General features: G+C 49.2%; 1 protein-coding gene across 1 annotated transcript in view; it reads right to left on the bottom strand.

Annotated features, from left to right (window-relative positions):
• Positions 1-13,843: 13,843 nt before the first annotated feature.
• The window catches only part of LOC113960746 (transitional endoplasmic reticulum ATPase-like), a 31,072-nt gene continuing 23,919 nt past the window's right edge, over positions 13,844-20,996 (bottom strand). The window contains exons 13-17 of the mRNA XM_027670488.1: positions 18,407-18,619; positions 16,791-17,099; positions 15,202-15,357; positions 14,707-14,861; positions 13,844-14,289 (exon numbers count right to left, since the gene is read on the bottom strand). Of these exons, the coding sequence (XP_027526289.1) occupies positions 14,184-14,289; positions 14,707-14,861; positions 15,202-15,357; positions 16,791-17,099; positions 18,407-18,619 (939 nt within the window). The 3' untranslated portion in view covers positions 13,844-14,183. The remainder of the gene's footprint in view (positions 14,290-14,706; positions 14,862-15,201; positions 15,358-16,790; positions 17,100-18,406; positions 18,620-20,996) is intronic.

The raw sequence follows: 20,996 nt of genomic DNA, 5'->3' as shown, positions 1-20,996 counted from the left end.
CAATGTTGTAGTTGTTCTTCATCTTTATGGTTCAAAATTAAATATAAGTAGAGACTTGTTGGGATAAAACCCTGTTCAGTCTCTAGAGGGGGGACATGTAGCCATAAAATTAAGTACTTTATTAGAAAATGTTAGCCATAGAATTTATGTATTTTAGACTAAGCATTTTAAAAGGAGAGTGTTAGCCATAGGACTCATGTATTTTAATAAGTTTGGAAGTTCTCAAGGGAAAGTGTGTAGTTTATAATTTCTTGTGGAGATTCTTTACAGGCAGGAATTTTGATAAAACAGAGATGGTTGCTTGCACCTGTGAAGAAACTGATGAAAGTGAGAAAGAAGATGAAACAGACAAGACAAGACTGGATTTAGGCCTTGAACCAGGTCCAGAAGGCAGGAAACCACGCCAGAACCAAGGAGTCAAGAGAAAAACAAGCAATTCCAGGGGGGCGTACTGTGGGGGAAAATTGGGTGGGACAGATGAGGTAATCCTTGAATTTGTAATTAGAAAGTTGTATAAATTTATGAAACCTATGTGATTCAGGGTGTATCCTTTGGGATTTTTTCTGATGCACCCGGCACTGTGTCATAGGTTTACTTGTTCTAAAAAACCAAGTGGGAATTTCTTTTTCTTTGAAACAGGAGGCCAGGCCCAAAAGAGTTAACTAAGAAATTTGGGCCTGCTAACAAGCTACTAAGATTCAAAACGATCTGTGCTTGTTCTGTTCTACCTACTGGACCAAAACTTAAGAGAATGGTAAAAGAACATGTAAGAGGCCTAGAGGTAATAAATTAAGATGCAGTAGGATAAGGTAGACATTTGAATAGAAGAAACAGGTCGAGAGCCAACCCTTTTTCTAAGCTTCAGTGAGCGGGTCAAGAACAATGGAAAAGAAGAGAGGTCAAGCTGAGGAAGATGAGATTAAGCCCCCAGACTCATGGAGGAAGAATGGAACTACCCCCAAGACTGAGGGCCAAGAGAAGCACCACCCCAAGCCCTGCCTGAGCTCCACCTATACTCCGTCTGTTATTAATATGTATAGATAGATGTTGTAATCACTTGAATATGCATTTAATCATATATGAAAATTGAATAAAAACTGCTGATTTTGCGTGAAGCTGTGGTGGTTTGAAACTCCCAAGAATCTAATTTCTAAGTTCAAGCCCGCCTCCCACAATTTGCCCCTGTGAGAGGGTTTAGTGATGGTATGGACTTGATATCTTCCTCACCTCGTGGAGAGTTGGGAGAGATTTAGCACCATCGGTGTTGACACAGACTCCGGTTGTGTGAGAGTTTTCAGACAAAACACAACTATTCAGTATTGGGGGAAGGGGAAAATATTTACAAAGGTTTATTTACATACATATATATATATATTTACATTAAATTAAATTTCCCTTTTCTTCAATAAAAGTCCAAGAAGAAAAGAGAAAAGTCTTTCTGTCACTTCTCAGACCACAGTTCCTTCATTTCAGTTTTTTGTGGCACTGGTTAGTGCCTTTCATTTTTTTCCAAGGCAGCAGATTTAAGTATGGCAGTCAGGATTTTGGTTCTTACTTTGTGGAAATTCCAACCCCAAGCCCGAGCCTTCGGGGGATTTCTTTGGAGACCTTCACTCTTCTTGGGTTAGAACATTTAAGGCAGCTTTCAGTTCAGTCTTACCAAAGCTCCTCTGCTCTGTCTCAGCTTGCCAGCATGGTAGCAGCAGCAGCAGCGGGGGCAAGGCCACCTCCTCTGCATTCTGTCCTGGTTCAGCTCTCAGGATGACTCAGAGTTTTTCAGCTCCTTTCTCTCTCTCTAGCTGCTGCTGCATTTCGGGACTCCCTAAGGGTTTGGAAGTCCACCCCTCCTCTTCAGGAGGTCTCTGGGTTTTGGGAAAGTGATACAGTCTTACCCCAAAACAGCTCTGTTGAGTTTTTCTCTGTTTTGTTGCCAGTTCTCCCTCCTGCAGGAACATCTCTGCGTCTCTCAGCTGGCTTCACGTTATCTCACTGCTCCTGGCTTTCAGCCACCATTGTCTCTGTTCAGGGCTGCTCCGCTGCCGCTTTCAATGTCTTCTGCTGCTACTGACAGTAAGGAAACTCTTCCAGCTCTTGATTATGGGTCCCGGTCCAGCTTTGACACTATACCGGGTCTCCTGTAGCCTCAGCTCGGGGCTGGGGGCCCTTGGCCCCCAGAGGGGCTCACTGGCCCCCTGCTTCCTCCTGGCTCAGATCATGGCTACCTACCTTCTAAACTATCTTTACCACCTTCTCTTCCATTTCTGTGGGTATGTAATTTCCGTAGGGCGCATGTGAACTTTTGATTGGTCCAGTATTATCAGTGGGGCAAACCATTACTACCCCAGAGAAAAGGTTTTTAAACCACCACAGAAGCCTTTGAGCAAGTTTTTCCAGCAATAACTGGCTTGCTCCCAGCACTGCCAATAAATACCTTTGCTGCTCAAAGATCAAAAGTCTCTGGGCAGTTCATTATACCGGATTTTACATATTCATTTTTACCCTGCATCATTATGAAAGAGGGATGTTGAACAAGGGAGGGGGAGGGTGGTTCTTTTGGCTGGGGTGATTGACACACACAAAAGAACTAACTAGCAGGCCTACATTCCAGACTGATGGTTGTCAGAAGACTGTGGGGGGGAGGTGAGTTTTTTTCCTCTCCTTGGGAAATGGCGGTCACTCCACTTTTGCCCTGACTCAGGGAGGGTGTGTGTGAGGAGGGATTTCCATGGTTCATTTTGCTTTCAGCTGGGTCATCTGGCTGCTTCTGGCCCCGGTTCGCCTCCTTTCTCCTGCGCCCTGTTCTGCCCCCAGCCCAGACTTGTTCAGATTTCATCAGAGACGCTTGACCCTTCTGCAAAGGAATCTTTGGGGGAGTCCCGGCTGGAGCCAGCTGCCCAATAGTGTGAGTCTGTGGGAAGAGTCCTTTTGTTCCCCTTTTCCCCTTCCCCTTCTCGGTGTGTGTGGGGGGGGAGACGTCCATTTTCGGCTTCTCCCGCGCACTGGGGCCCCCAAGTGGTGACCACCAGAGCCCAAAAGTGCCCCCTGCTGACCACCACCAAGCAACTGCAGGCTCTGCTCCTCCAGTGATCCAACAATGCCCCCTCCTGACCATGGTCAGAACTGCACCAAAAGGCAGAAAGTACTGAACTGTTTTTTTCTTTTTGAAGGGGACTTTTGGGTACAGGATTATTGTTTAGTTGTTTTTGTGTTCTTTCGTTGTTCTGCCAATACACATATATCCTTGAATAAAGGGCTGTTAGTTTTTCTTTCTCCATACTTCCTCAATTGGAGCCTCTTAATTTCAGATTTACAGTTGCTTAGAGGGAGGAGCTTGGTCTTCCTCATAACTCATCCTCCTTAGCAAAACACTTCAGTCTCATTAAACTGAGACACATTGAAATAAACGTGCGTGCTTTTTGGCTTTCTATACTCAAAACGAGTCTAGAGTTTTTCATCCCCTTGACAGGGTCCTGAAGTTGTTCAAGGGCAAACTTCCAGGTCATTAGAGCAGAAAAATTCTCCAAGAACTTACCCATGCCCTCCCATGACCCATGCCACTTGAAACTATCCACTCCTGGGGTGGGCTTCTGGGCACTTTCCCAATAGTTCTTGGTCCTAGCTTCATACATGATATAGATCATAACTATGAAACCTTGCAGACATACCTCAAAGAGTAAGGTATCTTTAACATCTAGAGGGAATTTAAAAACTGTTGTGGCAGATCTGAAGGGTGAAGGATTGGGAAGAAACACTCCCCCTGCGTTTCTCCCCCAAAATGGGTGCCATTATCACAAAACCCCCAAGGACAACAACTTAGGTTATGATAGGAAAACAGCCCTGAAAACACATTCCAAAGGAGACTTACAGGCATTAAATTTACCACCCCACAGATCCAAGTTATTAACTGAAAAATAGCCACAGCTACCTTGGTTTTAGAACCCATTTTGAGATAAGCACCTATGAATGGGAAATACGTATGCAGGAATACATGCCAAATAAACAGGAATAAGTCGAACAACATAATGCCTGAGGGGTTCTGTATCCAATATACAAATGGATTATTTAAAATTGTTATTCTTTTTCTGCTTTTTCTCTCAATGCCTCATGTTGGGATCCCTGTCCTGAGATTCAGGTATCGGTCAGGGGTTCATAAAGATGCGGGAACCTTTCAGCCTCTGGGAATGTCTCCTAGTGAGTGTGAGGGAAAGATACCTCTGTGAAGAAGATCTGCAGTTGCAGCAAGGCTCCTGGAAGACCATGGAACAAGGGATCCAACGACTCAGAGAGCTAGCTGTGCTTGAGATAATCTTCTCCAACAATGGGTCAGGCTCAAAAAGTCCAGACAGTGTCAGGTGTATGTCCCAAATGTGGCTGAAACTTGCACGACTCAGATCACAGATGTATGCCTACTTCCTAGCCAGGCTACAATGGGTTGAAGCACAAGAAACAGTGGGTGCTATGGCAAGGAAGCTGCAGGCATATGAAGACCCATCCATGCTCCATCCCAAAACCAATTTGCTTCTGTGGAAAAGCTGGCTGAGGACCTTCAGAATTTCAAAGAGGAGCTTACCAAGAAAATTAAAGACAGCCACTAAAAACTTAACGAGAAGACTAAGGAGAACAGCTTCCATGTTGCACCAGTGTGAACCAGAGCTCTCAAGGTCAGAAACAGACGTTCCCCAGCTGAGGGGAGGGAATACTTCCCACGAACAAACTTGTGGTACTTCCTACTTGAGCATGGGGAAGACATGAGTCAGTGGGACAGGAAACCTACCTGTGTCCTAGAAGCCTGAGTACAGGAACTGAAGGAGAAAGCAAATGCAAAAGGGAAGTCAGCAAGGGTGAATGCAGTGCCAGTTTCCTGTGAGCAAGGGTCAAGGCAAAATAGACAGGACTATGACACATCTGACCCACTAGAAGGTATCTCCCAGATGTATTCACGGGAAGATAGGAGCAGCTATGATGACCAAGGCTAAAGAGGCCCTGCCTCCAGCTAGGAGGACAATAGGATCTACTGGACTGTGTGGATCTGATGGCCTGGCATGTCAGAACCACAAGAAATCAAAGCTTTGGTTGACACTGGTGCTCAATGTACTTTAATGCCATCAGGACATGTGGGGCCCGAATCTGTTTCCATTTCTGGGGTGACAGGGCGGTCTCAAGAGCTGATGGTGTTGGAAGTTGAAGTGAGCTTGACTGGGAAAGACTGGTAGAAACACCCCATTGTGACTGGTCCAGGTGCCCCTTGTATCCTGGGCATGCACTATCTCAGGAATGGGTGCTTCAAAGACCCAAAAGGACATCCATGGGCCTTTGGAATTGCTGCTGTGAAGACGGAAAGGATTAAACAATTGAACATTTTGCCTGGTCTGTCAGAAAACCCTTCTGTTGTAGGGCTCTTGAAGGTAGAAGAACAGCAAGTACCCATTGCCACCACAACAGTGCATTGCCAGCAGTACCGAACAAAACGAGACTCCGTGATTTCCATTCACAAGATGATTTATGAACTGGAGAGCCAAGGAGTGGTCAGCAAGACTCAGTCACCCTTCAACAGCCCCATTTGGCCTGTGTGTAAGTCTGATGGAGAATGGAGATTGACTGTGGACTATCGTGGCCTGAATGAAGTTATCCCACCGCTGAGTGCCGCTGTGCCAGACATGCTGGAGCTTCAGTATGAACTGGAGTCCAAGGTAGCAAGGTGGTGCCACCATTGGTGTTGCAAATGTGTTTTTCTCCATTCCCTTAGTGGCAGAGTGTAGGTCACAGTTTGCTTTCACCTGGAGGGGTGTGCAGTACTCCTGGAACCAACTGCCCCAGGGATGGAAACACAGTCCCACCATCTGTCATGGACTGATACAGGACGCACTAGAGAAGGGTGAGGCTCTAGAACATCTGCAGTACATCGATGACATCATCATATGGGGGAACATGGCAGAAGAAGTCTTTGAGAAAGGAGAGAAGATCATCCTAGGTTTCTGGAGGATGCACATCCCAGAATACAGCCAGATTGTGAGCCCTCTCTACCTGGTAACCTGCAAGAAGAACGATTTCCACTGGGGCCCCAAACAGCAACAAGCCTTTGAACAGATCAAACAGGAGATTGCTCACGCAGTAGCCCTTGGGTTGGTCAGGACAGGATCAGAGGTGAAGAATGTGCTCTACTCTGCAGTTGAGGAGAATGGTTCTTCCTGGAGGCTCTGGCAGAAGGTGCCTGGGGAGACTCGAGGTCAACCCCTTGGATTCTGGAGCCGAGGCTATAGAGGGTCTGAGGCCAACTACACCCCCATGGAGAAGGAGATTCTAGCAGCCTATGAAGGAGTTCAAGCTGCCTCAGAAGTGACGGGCACAGAAGCACAGCTTCTCCTGGCACTCTGACTACCGGTGCTGGGGTGGATGTTCAAAGGAAAGGTTCCCTCCACACACCATGCCACTGACACTTCATGCAGTAAGTGGATTGCCTTGATCATGCAGCGTGCCCAAATAGGAAACCCTAATTGCCCTGGGATAATCACAAATTGGCCTGAGGGTGAGAACTTTGGTCTGGCAGGTGAAGAGGAAGCAGAAAAGTGGCACATGCAGAGGAAGCTTCCACCGTACAATCAACTGCCAGAAGACAAAAAGTATTATGCTCTTTTCACTGATGGTTCCTGTCACATTGTAGGGACAAACTGAAAATGGAAAGCAACTGTATGGAGCCCTACATGACAAGTCGCAGATAGCACTGAAGGACAAGGTGGATCAAGTCACAGAGCTCAGAGCCCTCCAACTGGCCTTGGACATTGCCAAAGGAGAGAAGTGGTCAAGGCTTTACCTCTACATTGACTCATGGATGGTGGCAAATGCTCTGTGGGGGTGGCTGGACAAATGGAAGAAGGCCAATTTGCAGTGTAAAGGGAAACCCATCTGGGCTTCCAAAATGTGGCAAGACATCGCTGCCTGGAGACAGAAGCTGATTGTGAGAGTCTGCCATGTAGACGCACACGTGCCTAAAAGTCAAGATAATGAGGAACATCGTAACAACGAACAGGCAGGGCGAGCTGCACAATTCAAAGTGTCGCAGGTAGATCCAGACTGGCAGCACAAGGGAGAGTTTTTCCTAACTTGATAGGCCCATGATATCTCAGGTCATCAGGGCAGAGCTGCCACCTACAGGTGGGCTCGAGACCAAGGGGTGGATTTAATCATGGACACTATCTCCCAGGTTATCCATGACTGTGAGACGTGCTGCAATCAAGCAGGCTAAGATACTGAAGTCCCTGTGGTATGGTCACCGATGGACTAAGTATAGATGTGGAGAGGCCTGGCAGATTGATTACATCACACAGCCGCAAACTTGTCAAGGTAAGCGCTATGTGCTCACCATGGTGGAAGCAACCACTGGATGGCTGGAAATGTACTCTGTGCCTCACGCCACTGCCTGGAACACCATCCTGGGCCTTGAAAAGCAAGTCCTGTGGTGACATGGCACCTCAGAACAAATTGAGTCAGACAGTGGGACCGACTTCAAGAATAGCCTAGTTACCACCTGGGCTAAAGAGCATGGTATTGAGTGGATATATCATATCCCCTATCATGCACCAGCTGCTGGGAAGGTTGAACAGTGTAATGGACTGTTGAAAACTACTTTGAAGGCATTGGACAGGGGGGATTTCAAGCATTGGGATCAGCATTTAGCAAAGGCTACTTGGTTAGTCAACACTAGAGGTTCTGTCAATTGAGCTGGCACTGCCCACTCAGAGTCCCTTCACACCATAGATGAAGTCCCTGTAGTGCACCTAAGAGGTATGTTAGGGAAAATGGTTTGGATTAGCCCTGCCTAAAGCAAAGGTAAACCCATTTGTGGGATTGTTTTTGCTCAAGGACCAGTGTGCACTTCATGGGTAATGCAGAAAGATGGGGAAACACAGTGTATACCTCAAAAGGACCTAATTTTTGGGTAAACTGTCCATAACACTGTACCTATATGCATATATTTGTAAATGCGTATATAATTGGAATAATGCATATATGTGTATAGTTGAAATCCCAGCATGTTGGTATGAAAAATTTCAGGGTGGATAATGTGTTGGTTTAGATTTTCTTGTTGAATTTCTCCGTGCCACCCTGTATTTTTGAAGGAAGGAGCAGGGCAGGGAGGAAGGGGGCACGCGAGCAACAGCGGTGCATGGCAGCCGTTGCTGGGGTGCCGGCCACAGAGGATGGGGTGGGCGGCAGAGGAGATGGGAAAGAGAAAAATACTGCAGGAACTGAGGCGGGATCCCTGGAATGAAGGTCCTACAAGAACTGGGGGGAATAAAAGGGGTCAGCAGTTCTGCTCTCTCCCTCTTGCCCCTGCCACAGAACCCGGGAGGTCCCTGACCACCGCCACTGCCTTTCAACTGCTGCTGCCTTGCTGCTGCATGGCGCCAACTGAATCCATGCCATCTCTCCCCGAAGTCCCAGCACTTTTGCTGCCGGTTGCCCAAGCTGAGGCACCTGTCCCACACTCCCAGTGCCAGCACTGCTCCACATACCAGTGCTTCCCCCGCCATGCACAGCCACTGCTGCCGCTGCCCTCTGACCACCGGCACAGCCACTGCCGCTGCTGTCACAGCCCTCTGACCACCAGCACAGCCACCGGCTTCCTGCCACCGCCATAGTTGTCACTTCTACGTGGCAGCTGCCCCACCGCCACTGTTGTCACTTGCGCAGCCACATCTCTGCCTGCGCTACAGCGGGACCATGTGACCATGTTGAGACTGCATTGCTACCTCAGCGGTGTGGAGGTGAACCAGTGATTTTTGGGTGACATTTTCTCTGTTATTGTTTGGTTGTTGTTTAGTTCTGTTTTGTTCTCCATTTTTAGTAAAATTGTTATTCATTTCTACACTTTTCTCAAATGTCTCATAATTTCAAATTTTTGTAATTTGGAGGGAGGGGTTTCTATTCCATCTGAGGTCCTGCCTCCTGGCACAGGACACCTTTGCATTTCTATCAGGAGAATTTTTATAGTTCTTACCTTTCTTGACCCACTCTGCCTTGTGCCATTTTTTTTCCTGGGAAGGGCTCCTAGAGTGGGAGGCACATTTGACCAGGCTCTGTATTCTTCCACTACAGCACCACAGAGAAAACCTGTGGAATATTCTTCCAGGAATTCTTTTTTTTTTTAAGGAGGAATCACTGACTTGAAACAGGAGGTCCTTTTGGACAGGGGAGGAGGGGTGAGTATGGGGTGTCCATTGGAGGCTAGGTGTACAGCTGTACATTGTGTCATACAGGGCGGGGAGGCTGGCTGGTGCCACAGCTCTGGCACAGGGTGAGGAGACCTCATTAGGCACTGTTTAATTTATCACCTGGTTTGAATGGCAAGGGTATGCCGCTGGTTCACTCCACTGGTCCCTGTGGAGTTAGACATACACAAACATGGTGGACACTGCTGGAGGGAAAAGTCAAGTCAGTGCACAGATGCAAGCTGCTTTGTTTTTCTCAGTTTCAATGAGACCTGAATATTTTATAGTAGGATTGGGTTATTTTGTTTGGGTTTTTTTTTTATTTTTTTTATGTCAGTATTGAAAGAAAAAATAAAGTATTTTAAAAAACATACCTCCTTGGGGCGTGTTGTGATGGGAGATGCTGGGGCTCTGCTTGCCCTGGCCTGGGCGCAGACAGCAGGGCCAGGGAAGGGGCTTATCTCCCACTGGCACCACAGCAACCCCATGGGGGCTTTGCGTCCCCTTGGGGCTCCCAGGATGTGGCTGACAGAGGCACCAGGAAAAATGTTTGCCCATAGGGCACCAAGCAAGAGGAGCCGTAAGGGCAGATGGTTTGAACAAAATCCCATAGGCATTGGGCTTTGGGAGGGGCCTGGGCAGAGGCTGCCAAACCCCAAGTGGGGAACATGGCTCACTGCCCTCTCCCAGGCAAGAGCTCAGGGCCATAAAAATCACCCTACGACAAGCTCATCCTGAAGCCCACGCAGCAGACAGGGCCGGGAGCAGCTAATGGGCTGGGGAGGCTGGGGGCAGAGCCAGCACAGCCCTCTCCCACCAGCCATGGGGACTGACAATGTTGCCAGGGATGCCCATAGGGCAGAGGATGCCACTTGGGAGGGCACATCCATGGGGCAGGGGATACCTATAGTGGAGGGATGCCCATAGTGTGGGGATGCTCTTGGGGCAGGGGATACCTGTAGTGGAGGGATGCCCATGGTGTGGGGATGCTCTTGGGGCAGGGATAGCCATAGGGAGGGGATGCTCATGGGACAAGGATGCCTAAGGGGAGGCTCCTGGGGCCAGGGATACCCATAGAGATGGCCTAGACTGGGATAGGGGACATGCTAAGCGTGGCCCCTGCCTGCCCTCTGCTGGCAGGAGCACCCTGCTAAGCCCAGAGACTTTTGGGGTGCTGCAGGGCCCCAATCTCTTGGGTCAGGGACCAGTCTCTAATGCCAACACCTTGGAGGGGGGGGCAGTCCTCCATCCTGCTACATCTGGCCCTCTGTGGGGCCTGGCTGTAAGGCTGGGGGTGGGGGATGGACGTGGGACACACAAGGACACAGGGATGTAGCTTTGGGGCCACATGGGGAACCCCAGGGGGGCACAAGGAAATGCTGACCACTGCAGTGAAGAAAGGGCTTCCCTCAGCTGCCCACCTGGCCATTCCTGCTCCATTCAGGACAAGCCCCAGCTGCCAGCACCTTCGGGGCTGCCCAGTCTCCCCAGCAAGATGCTGGGCAGGGGAGGAGTGTGTTGTGGGAAGGCTCTTGCTCATGCAGCTCCCAGGGATCTCTGCTGCAGGGGTGGCCCCTGGAAAAGAGCATGGACTGGGGCCAAAGACAGTCCCTGGTGCTGCCTGCTTTCCTGGGGTTGGTGGGGGTGGAGGTGCATGGGGGGTGAGGGAAGCCCTAGCCAAGCTCCCTGACCGATGCAGGTGTTGATTTGGGGGACACCTTCAGCCCCCCAGCAGTTTTACACAGATCCAGTGCAGGGCAGATGCTCTCAGTACCCCTGTGGGTGCTGTCCCCACCAGGAGCCACATCCCACAGGTGGCAGGGGATAAAAGATGAGGGTTTCCAGTCCTTGTGATGGATTTAATTAGCATTTGCAATTATGAGAGGTGGCAGGGAAGGCTTTGGGGAGCTGGGACACATATACCCTACTATCCTATACACTGCTTGCCCCAGCCCCCACAGCACAGAGACACCAGGGTAAATTTGCTGGGGACTTGCTGAATGGTCATATCCCCAAACAGGCAGGAAGAAATTCACCCAATACCAGAGCTGGGGAAGGCTTGTGGAAGAGTCCTAGAGAGCTCCCAGCAGGGGTGGAGAACCTTTCCAGGTGGCTGGTTCCCTCCCTGGCTGGAGCTGCCTCTCTTGGGCTTGCACTGATAAATGGGTAGAACATAAAAGCAAAGCCAGTATCTGCATCCACCCTGCTTGGAGGAACACAGAGCAACTGAGAAGTATAGGCAAGGAAGCAGCCCTGGAGTAAAGGCTTCCAGGTGCCAGTTACCCCCAGAAAGGGGAGTGCCAGCCCTCCCTGCTTGGCTCTCCTGGCTCCCATGAGAGGAACAGGCCATCCTTAACCCTGGTGCCATAGGAGACAATGGCCAGCATTTTCTCTGCAAGGCAGAACAGAGGTGGCATAAGGACAGGGCAAGAGTGATCCTGGCAGGCAGACAGCTCTTAAGTAGAACAGAGGACCTGAACAGGGGCTACCTGCCCTTCCCAGGGGCTTAGATGTCCTCCTACCATAGTAGGTTTTTCTCCCCATTGCTATGCACTAGCCTCCCTCTCAGGGATAGTCCCATCCTTCTCCCATTTTGAGACAAGACTCTTCCCTGTCTCCCCTCTTCCCTTAAATCTAGACAGGTTGATGAAGCCCTCCTAGGTCTGCCAGGCTTTGGGGCTGAAACTCACATTGCTCAGACTCCACATAACTCCTGCCACAGGGGAGGTTGCCCTCTTCAGCATGGCTCAGTCCCAAAAGCCTAGGGCACCCTTCTGCCACACAGTCTACATTTAAGCTTCTTTGCAGATATCCTCAGTTCACAGTCACAGAAACAACTTGGTTGGAAAAGACCTCTGTGATCATCGAGTCCAACCCATGACCCAACACTACCTTGTCAACTAGACCAAGGCACTAAGTGCCACATCCAGTCTTTTCTTAAACACCTCCAGGGACAGTGAATCCACCACTTCCCTGGGCAGCCCATTCCAATGCCCAGTCACTCTTTCTGTGAAGAACTTCTTCCTAATGTCCAACCTAAACCTCCCCTGGCAGAGCTTAAGACTGTGTCCTCTTGACCTGTTGCTAGTTGCCTGGGAGAAGAGACAGATACCCACCTGGCTACAACCTCCTTTCAGGTAGTTGTAGAGAGTGATGAGGTCTCCCCTGAGCCTCCTCCTCTCCAAGCTAAACAACCCCAACTCCCTTATCCTCTCCTCATAGGACTTGTGCTCCAGATCCGTCACCAGTCTCGTTGCCCTTCTCTGGACACACTCTAGCAACTCAATATCCTTCCTGAACTGAGGGGCCCTGAACTGGACACAGTACTCAAGGTGCAGCCTAACCAGTGCCAAGTACAGGGGAAGAATCACTTCCCCGGTCCTGCTGGCAACACTATTCCTGATACAGGCCAGGATGCCATTGGCCTTCTTGACCACCTGGGCACACTGCTGGTTCATGTTCAGCCTACTGTCAATCAGTACCCCTGGTCCCTTTCTGCCTGGCCGCTCTCCAGCCACTCTACCCCCAGCCTGTAGTGTTGCATGGGGTTGTTGTGGCCCAAGTGCAGGACCCAACACTCAGCCTTGTTGAACTGTTGGATTCAGTCCATCTATCCAGCCTGTTCAGGTCCCTCTGCAGAGCCCTCCTACCCTCCAGCAGATCGACGCTCCCTCCCCAACTTGGTGTCATCTGCAAATTTGCTAGTGGTAGACTCAATCCCCTCATTCAGATCATCAGTAAAGATATTAAACAGGACTGGGCCCAACACTGATCCTTGGGGGATGCCAGTTCCTGCACCGTCCTCGAAAGTCAATAGCACATGACCACTCTGTGCATCTTATGGCCAATGCCTCAAACAGGCTCTCCCCTTCAGTTCACAGCTGGGTCATACCCAGCCTGTCACACTGCTCCTGTGTGCATGATGGGACCAGACCCAAGGTTTCTCTCATATAAAACACTGAAGTACAGCAGTCACACATTGTTCAGTTCAGAGGAGGGAAAATAAATCAAGGAGCAAGGCACCAACCTGTAAGCATAAAGGAAGGATAAGAACTATGATCAGAACTCAACTACTGAGTGAGGCAAAACAAGGGGCAGCCTGGCAGCAGAGAGCCATGCCTGTCATCAGAAACCCAAAGGGATGCATGAAACATTGCAGGGGAAGGGGGAAAATCTCTCCACAGAGCCTGAAGAACAGTGCTGCAGCATCCCCTCTTTCCTAATCATAGTGGGGTAATGCTGCACCACAAACTTCAGAGACAGCCCAAGAGCCCCCTTGTGCCTGCCTTCAGGCAGGGCAGATGGAACAAGGATTACTAAAGTCCTTTGCTGCAGAGGAGCTAAAGCAGCAAGAGACCCGACAGCTCAGGGCCAGCATCAGAGAAGCAAGTGATATCTGCTACCAGGCTCTCTCACTTGGTGCTTCCTGGCAAATTGGGGCAGGGGAGAGACAGACTACCAAACCAATTTCTTTTGTTAACTTGGGTTAAGAGATATAACAATAAAGAGCAACCTTGAACACACCAGGGAAGCATGCATACAGATGGGCTCCACCAGGTTGAGGAGTGCTCAGATAGCACAAGACATGAGGTTTACAGAGACAGCACAAGCTACACTGCACCAGTCACACACAAAGGAGTGTTGTGGGATTTTTATTATTTTTTATCATTTTTGTGGGATTTTTTTTATACAGGTTAGCATTGTATTCTTTGCTAAAGCTGCTGATTCTGCCACATAAACTAGAACAGAAATTTCTCAGAAACTAAGTCGATTTCCCTCCTTGTTAATTCACTGTCTGCCTCCCAACTGAACACTGCTTTGGATTTGTGTTTGCAGAAAACATTCCCTGTACAAAGTCTGATATGCAGCTACACTGTTCTGACTGAAGAATGAAGAAGCCAAGAGTCCACTGAACATTGGATTTTTTTGCTGTACAACAAGGCCTGATGTGGAGCTGGTCCACCAAGGAGGGAGTTAACCGTAGAGATCGTCATCATTGTCTTCGCTATACACGTTGCCCCCGCTGCCACCTCCTGTGCCTTGGTTTGGACCAGCACCACCCTGGTTACCTGATGGGAACCTGCATGTAATGGTGCAGAAGGGGAGAGAAGAGATGCTGTTCAAAAGCCTACTCGCAGCTCAGCACCATCCCCTCCCTCTGTGCTAATCCCCAGTGACAAGTAGGAGAGGCAGGAGAAATGGGATGAAACCTTACAGCAGATCACGCAAAAGGCTTATATGACTTCTGGCTGTCGCTCGTGTTAAAAGGAAAAGGGGTTGTTGGACTTCAGGAGCACTAACAGAGCAGCTACAATCAACATGCAGCACAGCCTACACCTGCCACATGCTCAGCTGGCTGCTGTACATGCTGGGGATAATGGGAAAATGCAGTGGAAGAGGGAATTTGTTACCCAGAATCCAGCAGAAAGCTGCCTCAATGCTCTATTCTGGGGCTAACTGAGCCATGCTGCCCTTCTCCCCACTCCACCATGGTTACCTGAAGCTGCCAAAGCCACGGCTCTGCTGTAGGGTCTGTGCAAACATCTCATATTTCCTGATGTCGTTGTCACTGACAGAGCGGCGAGCAAAGCGCATGGCCTCCTCAAAGTGATCCCTGCGTATCTCAGGAACAGGGTCATCCTCCTCCACCTCCTGCAGCAGGACAGAGGGCCCAGGTGAGCTGCATGCCCAAGCTCTATGGCCCGACAGCCACCCACAGCCTCCCGCTAGATCAGGAAGCTCCAACACCCACCAAAGTTGGGGCTGGAGAGAGACACTGTGGCAGACTAAGTCAGGGCTGCAGCAGGGGCCTTCTGAGAAATGCTGACAGTGAGGTACCCCAGGAGGGCCTCATGCTCCCATTCCATGCTCTGTGCTGAGACCCCACTCATCCCCACCTGAGGGTATGAAGAGGAATGCATCCTGCCTCACCCACAGGCAGAAGTGGGCTGGCTGTCTCATGAGCAGGGAAAGCTCAGAGTGTCCCACTCACCATGGCAGAAGGGTTGGTCTGCCTCTCGCGCTCTCGCCTGATCTCACTCTCGATCGATTCACGGATGGCCAGTTTGCAGGCACGCTGGCAAATTTCTGTCAGGTCAGCCCCCGAAAAGCCATTGGTCATCTTAGCTAGGAAATCCAGGTCAACATCCTAGTGGAAAAAAAAACCCAAAACAACAAAAACAACAAAAAAACCAACCAAACAAAAAAAACAAGAGAGGCCTGTCCTTTACACCTTACACCCTCAGGTGACAAAAAAGTGTCTTTAGATCCCATGGTATAAAGGTGCTGCCTTAACTTTGGTCAATTTTGAAAAGATGAGCTGTTAAGGTTCTTGGTTTTGGAAAAATTTAACCACATAGAAAGGCAGGTCATATTCCCCCCACACCCAGCAAGATCCTGTGAAGCAGCTGTAAATCACAGAATGGTTTGGGTTGGAAGGGATCTCAATGATGATCTAGTTCCAACCTCCCTGCCATGGGCAGGGACACCTTCCACTAGACCAAGTTGCTCCAAGCCCCATCCAACCTGGCCTTGAACATTTCCAGAGATAGGGCATCCACAATTTCTCTGGGCAACCTGTGCCAGTGTCTCACCACCCTCACAGTAAAGAATTTCTTCCCAATATCCAATCTAAACCTGCCCTCTGTCAGTGTGAAGCCATTCCCCCTTGTCCTGTCACTACATGCACTGACAAAGAGTCCCTCCCCATCTTTCCTGTAGGCCCCCTTTAGGTACTGGAAGGCTGCTATAATGTCTCCCTGGAGCCTTCTCCAGGCTGAACAGTCCCAGCTCTCTCAGCCTGTCTTCATAGGAGAGGGGCTCCAGCCCTCTGAGTGGGGTCTCAGAAGAGTGGAGTAGAGGAGAATGCCTCTGCACTGTTCACCCTCAAGAAGAGGCAGGTTGACTTGTGGATTTAGGAGATGATTTATTCAGGTCTCAGCATTAGGAGTCAAATGAAACACTGTCAGACTGGAAATGGAGCACAGGCAGATCAAGACAACCAACCTCCTGCTCCTTCCCTTCAACTGAGGGAGTAGTACTGCAACCTCCTTTGAAACTTTCCTTCCCAGCAGCACCTAAAAAGGTAAGCTTGGCATAAAATAGCTTGAGCTCTCACTTGACATCTGCTTTTCTCTGATTAACTACCAGTTGCATTACTGCCTGCTCCCTAGGCAAGGAACATAGCTCTTGCCTATGATAAGAGTTCAGCAACAATTCACTGCAGCAGTTCCTCTTCAATTTCCATTTCCCATCCGTTTTCTACATTTACTTTTCTTTTAAAGTACAAGGATCTTTTCCATCTTGCCATAATGGGCTTCCTTGTTCCCACACTGTGGACAAAACTCCACCATGTAACAAAGACCTGCTGCGCTTACATACCAACACCTAGCTTTGTTAATACCTAGTCTCAGAGCTCAAGCCTCCCCCTACCTCTTCACTTCCATCCTTCAGGGACTGAAGGTTTCCCAGCTCTGGATTGCATGGAGCAGTCACCAGCCCTGTGCTCTATCCCCAGCTTGTGAGGAGCACATGCAGCCTATAGCAAACCCAAGTCAGATGCAGTCAAAGCACAGATCCTACCTTGGCAACTGGTGATTTCCTCAGGTTGGCCTTAAGAATTGCAACCCGGGACTTCTCATCAGGCAGAGGGATGTAGATGAGCTGATCCAGGCGACCAGGACGCAAGATGGCTGGGTCAATGATGTCTGGCCTGTTGGTGGCACCAATGATGAAGACATTTTTCTTGGTGGACATGCCATCCATCTCTGTCAGGATCTGATTGATGACACGGTCTGCAGCACCACCACCATCACCGATATTCCCACCTCGAGCCTTGGCGATGGAGTCCAGCTCATCAAAAAAGAGCACACACGGGGCTGCTTGGCGGGCCTGCAAAAAGCAAATGGGAACAATTACTCCATGTTAATACCACTAGGTGAGGAGCATGCTGACTTCACACTAAGCCTACCCTACAATTAAAGCAGCTCAGAGGAGTACACCAGAGCCCTGCTGCCACAAGGACAGCTTAGAGGAGTTGCTATGGAACAGTCATCTGCCACACAAACAATTAAATTCTCCTGAACAACAAGCTGCACTTCCTCAAAGCTAGGAGCACTGTGAACCAGGCAGAAGGGTGGTAACTCCAATGCCTAGAGGACAAGCTGGAGCAAATTTGCCTGGACCAGAACTCTCCCTGCAGGATCTGGGGACATCAATTGGTTATTTAGGCATTTGAGTATCAGTAGGTGAAAAATATCAAATGGAAGGGGGAAATCCAATCTCTGTCTTCAGCTCCCTAATAGGTAGAGTTACAGGGAAAAGGAAGCCATATCTTTCTTAAAAATGCACAGCAAAAGGATGAAAGACCAGGGACAAATGGCTGCAAAGAAAATTCCAGTTAGAAATATGGGAAAAAAAAATTCTTCATAATGAGAGAGCTCAAACACTAGCACAAGGCCCAGAGAGGTCAGGGATTCTCCATCCTTAGCACATGATCAGAACATAAGGCCCTGAGCAACCTGATTGACTTTCCAAGTTACCTCCCTGCTCTGGACAAACAGCTGGACCAGATGGCCTCTGAGGTTCCCTCTTAACCTAAATTTTTTTCTCTCACTCTCCTTCCAACTTTGCTCTTTCAGCACCTTCCCTGACCACAGGAGTGAAGATTCCCAAGATAATCCATGCAGATACCTCCTGGGACAGGAGATCACACTATCTATGGGGGAACTGGGCAGTGGAAGTGAGCTCCTTTGCAAGCCACATATATTGCAGGACAAGAATAGAATAATTTCAGTTGGAAGGGACCTACAATGATAATTTAGTCCAACTGCAGAAAAAGAAGAACCCATAGCATGTTTTAAAAATCTACAGAAGGTGATGGCTAATGAGGTGTTGAAATAAGTTTTCAGGGATGCAGAGAATATCTATGACATCCTAATGCTAGCCTCACTGCTAAGACACTGGAGCATTTTTAATCCTGTAACAACAGATACAAATTGCAGCAGGAGAAAACCATCTAAATAGCTATATTGCCAAAGAAAACTAATCCCCTAACATCAGGAAAGCAGACTCTGCTCTCAATGCAAGCAGGGAAAACAAAACACACAAACAAGAACCAGGCCAGTAAGACAGGTGCAGCAGAGGTTTTGGGGGTACCTCAGCACAAACATAGCACAAGGAGCAGAAGATACACTTACCTTGTCAAAGATCTCACGCACATTGGCTTCAGACTCGCCAAACCACATGGTGAGCAATTCTGGCCCCTTGATGGAAATGAAGTTTGCCTGGCATTCATTAGCAATGGCTTTGGCCAGGAGTGTCTTACCACAACCAGGTGGCCCATAGAACAGAACCCCTTTTGATGGGGTCATGCCAAATTTTAGGAACTTGTCTGGGTGTTCCACAGGATACTGAAAGAGAACAAAACAAACAAAAACCTCTCATGATGAGCCAGAATAAGACTGTATTTTAGAATCACATAATGGTTTGGGTTGGAAGGGTCCTTCAAAAATCATTTAGTCCAACTTCTCTGCCATAGGCAGGGACACCTTCCACTAGACCAGTTTTGTTTCTGTTCCTACCAGAAGCACTACCTGAAATGACTGACATCATCTACCCAGACTTGTGCAAAGCATTTGACGCTGTCTGATGCGGCATCCTGGTCTCTAAACTGTAAAGACATGGATTTGATGGATGGACCACTCAGTGGATAAGGAATTGGCTGGATGGTCACACTCAAAGAGTTGAGGTCAACAGCTTGATGTCCAAGTGGAGACTAGTGATGAGTGGTGTCCCTCAGGGGTTGGTATTGGGACCAGCACTGTTTAACATCTGTGTCAGTGACATGGACAACAGGATTGAGTGCACCCTAAGAATGTTTGCCAGTGACACCAAGCTGTGCAATGCAGTCAACACGCTGAAGGGAAGGGATGCCATCCAGAGGGACCTGGACAGGCTTGAGAGGTGGGCCTGTGCAAACATTGTGAAATTCAACAAGGCCAAGTACAAGGTCCTGCACATGGGTCACGGCAATCCCAAGCACAAATACGGGCTGTGTGGAGAATGGATCAACAGCAGCCCTGTCGAGAAGGGCTTGGGAGTGTGGGTAGACAAGAAGCTCAACAAGACCCAGCAACATGCGTTCACAGCCCAGAAACCAACCGTGTCCTGGGCTGCATTCAAAGCATGGCTAGCAGGTCGAGGGAGCAAACAGTTCTAGTGCAGGCACATCCTGCAGCAAAGCAGGAGATTGCAGCAAAGAGGGTGAGTTTCTAGAGCCAGGGTAACCCCAGGAGAGTGCCAAGACCAACATTGAGCTTGCACAAGAGCAGCTGACTCAGCATGGGCGGGGCCAGGAGGGCAGCTGATTCAAGCTCGATCTAACTGTCACTCACAGAGGTGAATAGCTCAGGTGCAGAAGCCCCCAGGGAGCATGAATAACCAGGAACTTGGCAAACAGAGCAGGCAAACAGGGTGTCAGCCTGTCAGCCAGGACGAGGTGCAGCAGCTTGCACTGCAGCTGACAAGGAAGGGCTCCTCTCCCTGGGAAGGCCAACACAGTAGCAGTACCAGAGAGCAGCAAATAGGAGCAGCAGTTAACGCCGAGGGGCAAAGGAGGCCCCTTCTTCCCCAGTCTTAGTAGTGTAAGGTCCCACTGTTACAGTGATGACATGCTATAGAGCTTGTTCCCCAGTGGCTGTTGGAGTTCCTACATCAGTGATGTCAGAGGCTTCCACTGAGACAGACCTGACAGTAGATGTAGCTCTGCAGGCCTCTGGTTGTAAGGAGTGCCTGGTGCCTGTCTGGGAAGCCGGAGCTGAGTCATCTCCTCTGCAGAAGGTGTGCCCTTGTTGAGAAGCTATGTTGCCAGGTCAAGGAGTTACATGAGGAAGTAAGTAGACTGCACAGCATTCATGAAGATGAGAAAGAGATAGACAGGATATTCTCAGAGACCCTACAGACTCAGGAGTCTCAGCTCCCCTCTACATCGGAGATGCAGGTGGGCTTTGCACCATGTCTCAAGAAATCCAAAGTCAAAAGAAGAAGGCTGGAAACTGGCCACTCTCTGTACAAGGAATGCTCCTGTTCCTCCTGAGGACTTGCCATTAACAGGTTTAGTGCCCTCCAAGCTGAGGAGGAGCTGGGTAAGGCTTCAAGCAAAGCAACTGAGTTGCTAGACCCTGTGCCAGGACAAGATCACCCAGAGAAAGCAGTAAGCAATTGTTGTGAGTGAGTCCCTACTGTAGGGGACAGAGGTACCCATCTGCTGACCTGACCAGTTGTCCAGAGAGGTTTGCTTTCTGCCAGGGGCTCAAATCAGAGATGTCGTGGAAAGACTGCCAAGGCTTGTCAACACATCCAACTATTACCCCCTGCTGGTCTTTCACATGGGCACTAATGATACCAAGGGTAACTTAGGAACCATCAGATGTGATTTCAGAACTTTGGGGATGTTGGTCAAGGGTCTGGGGGCCCAGGTAGTCTTCTTGATCCTGCCAGTTAGGGAAAATGGCTAGAGGAGAACTAGATGCATTTACCAAGTAAATGACTGGCTCTGTCACTGGTGTTGCAAATGGGTTTGGTTTCTATAACCACGACACCCTGTTTGCTGATCAACAGCTGATTGGGAGAGACAGGATCCACCTAACAAAGTGAGGCACACATGTTTTTGCCAATAGAATGGCCAACCTGGTAAGGCGAGCGTTAAACTAGGAAAGGTAGGGGAAGGAGAGAGTTATAGCGACCACCCAGGTAGCAAAAGGAGGCTTAAGTGGGGATACCTCGAGC

The sequence above is a fragment of the Neopelma chrysocephalum genome, unplaced genomic scaffold, assembly GCF_003984885.1.
Source record: "Neopelma chrysocephalum unplaced genomic scaffold, ASM398488v2 Primary Assembly neopelma1_96860, whole genome shotgun sequence".
NCBI classification, from domain to species: Eukaryota; Metazoa; Chordata; class Aves; order Passeriformes; family Pipridae; genus Neopelma; species Neopelma chrysocephalum.
The sequence above is the reverse complement of the archived record's forward strand: the minus strand, read 5'-3'. Positions and strand labels throughout refer to the sequence as shown.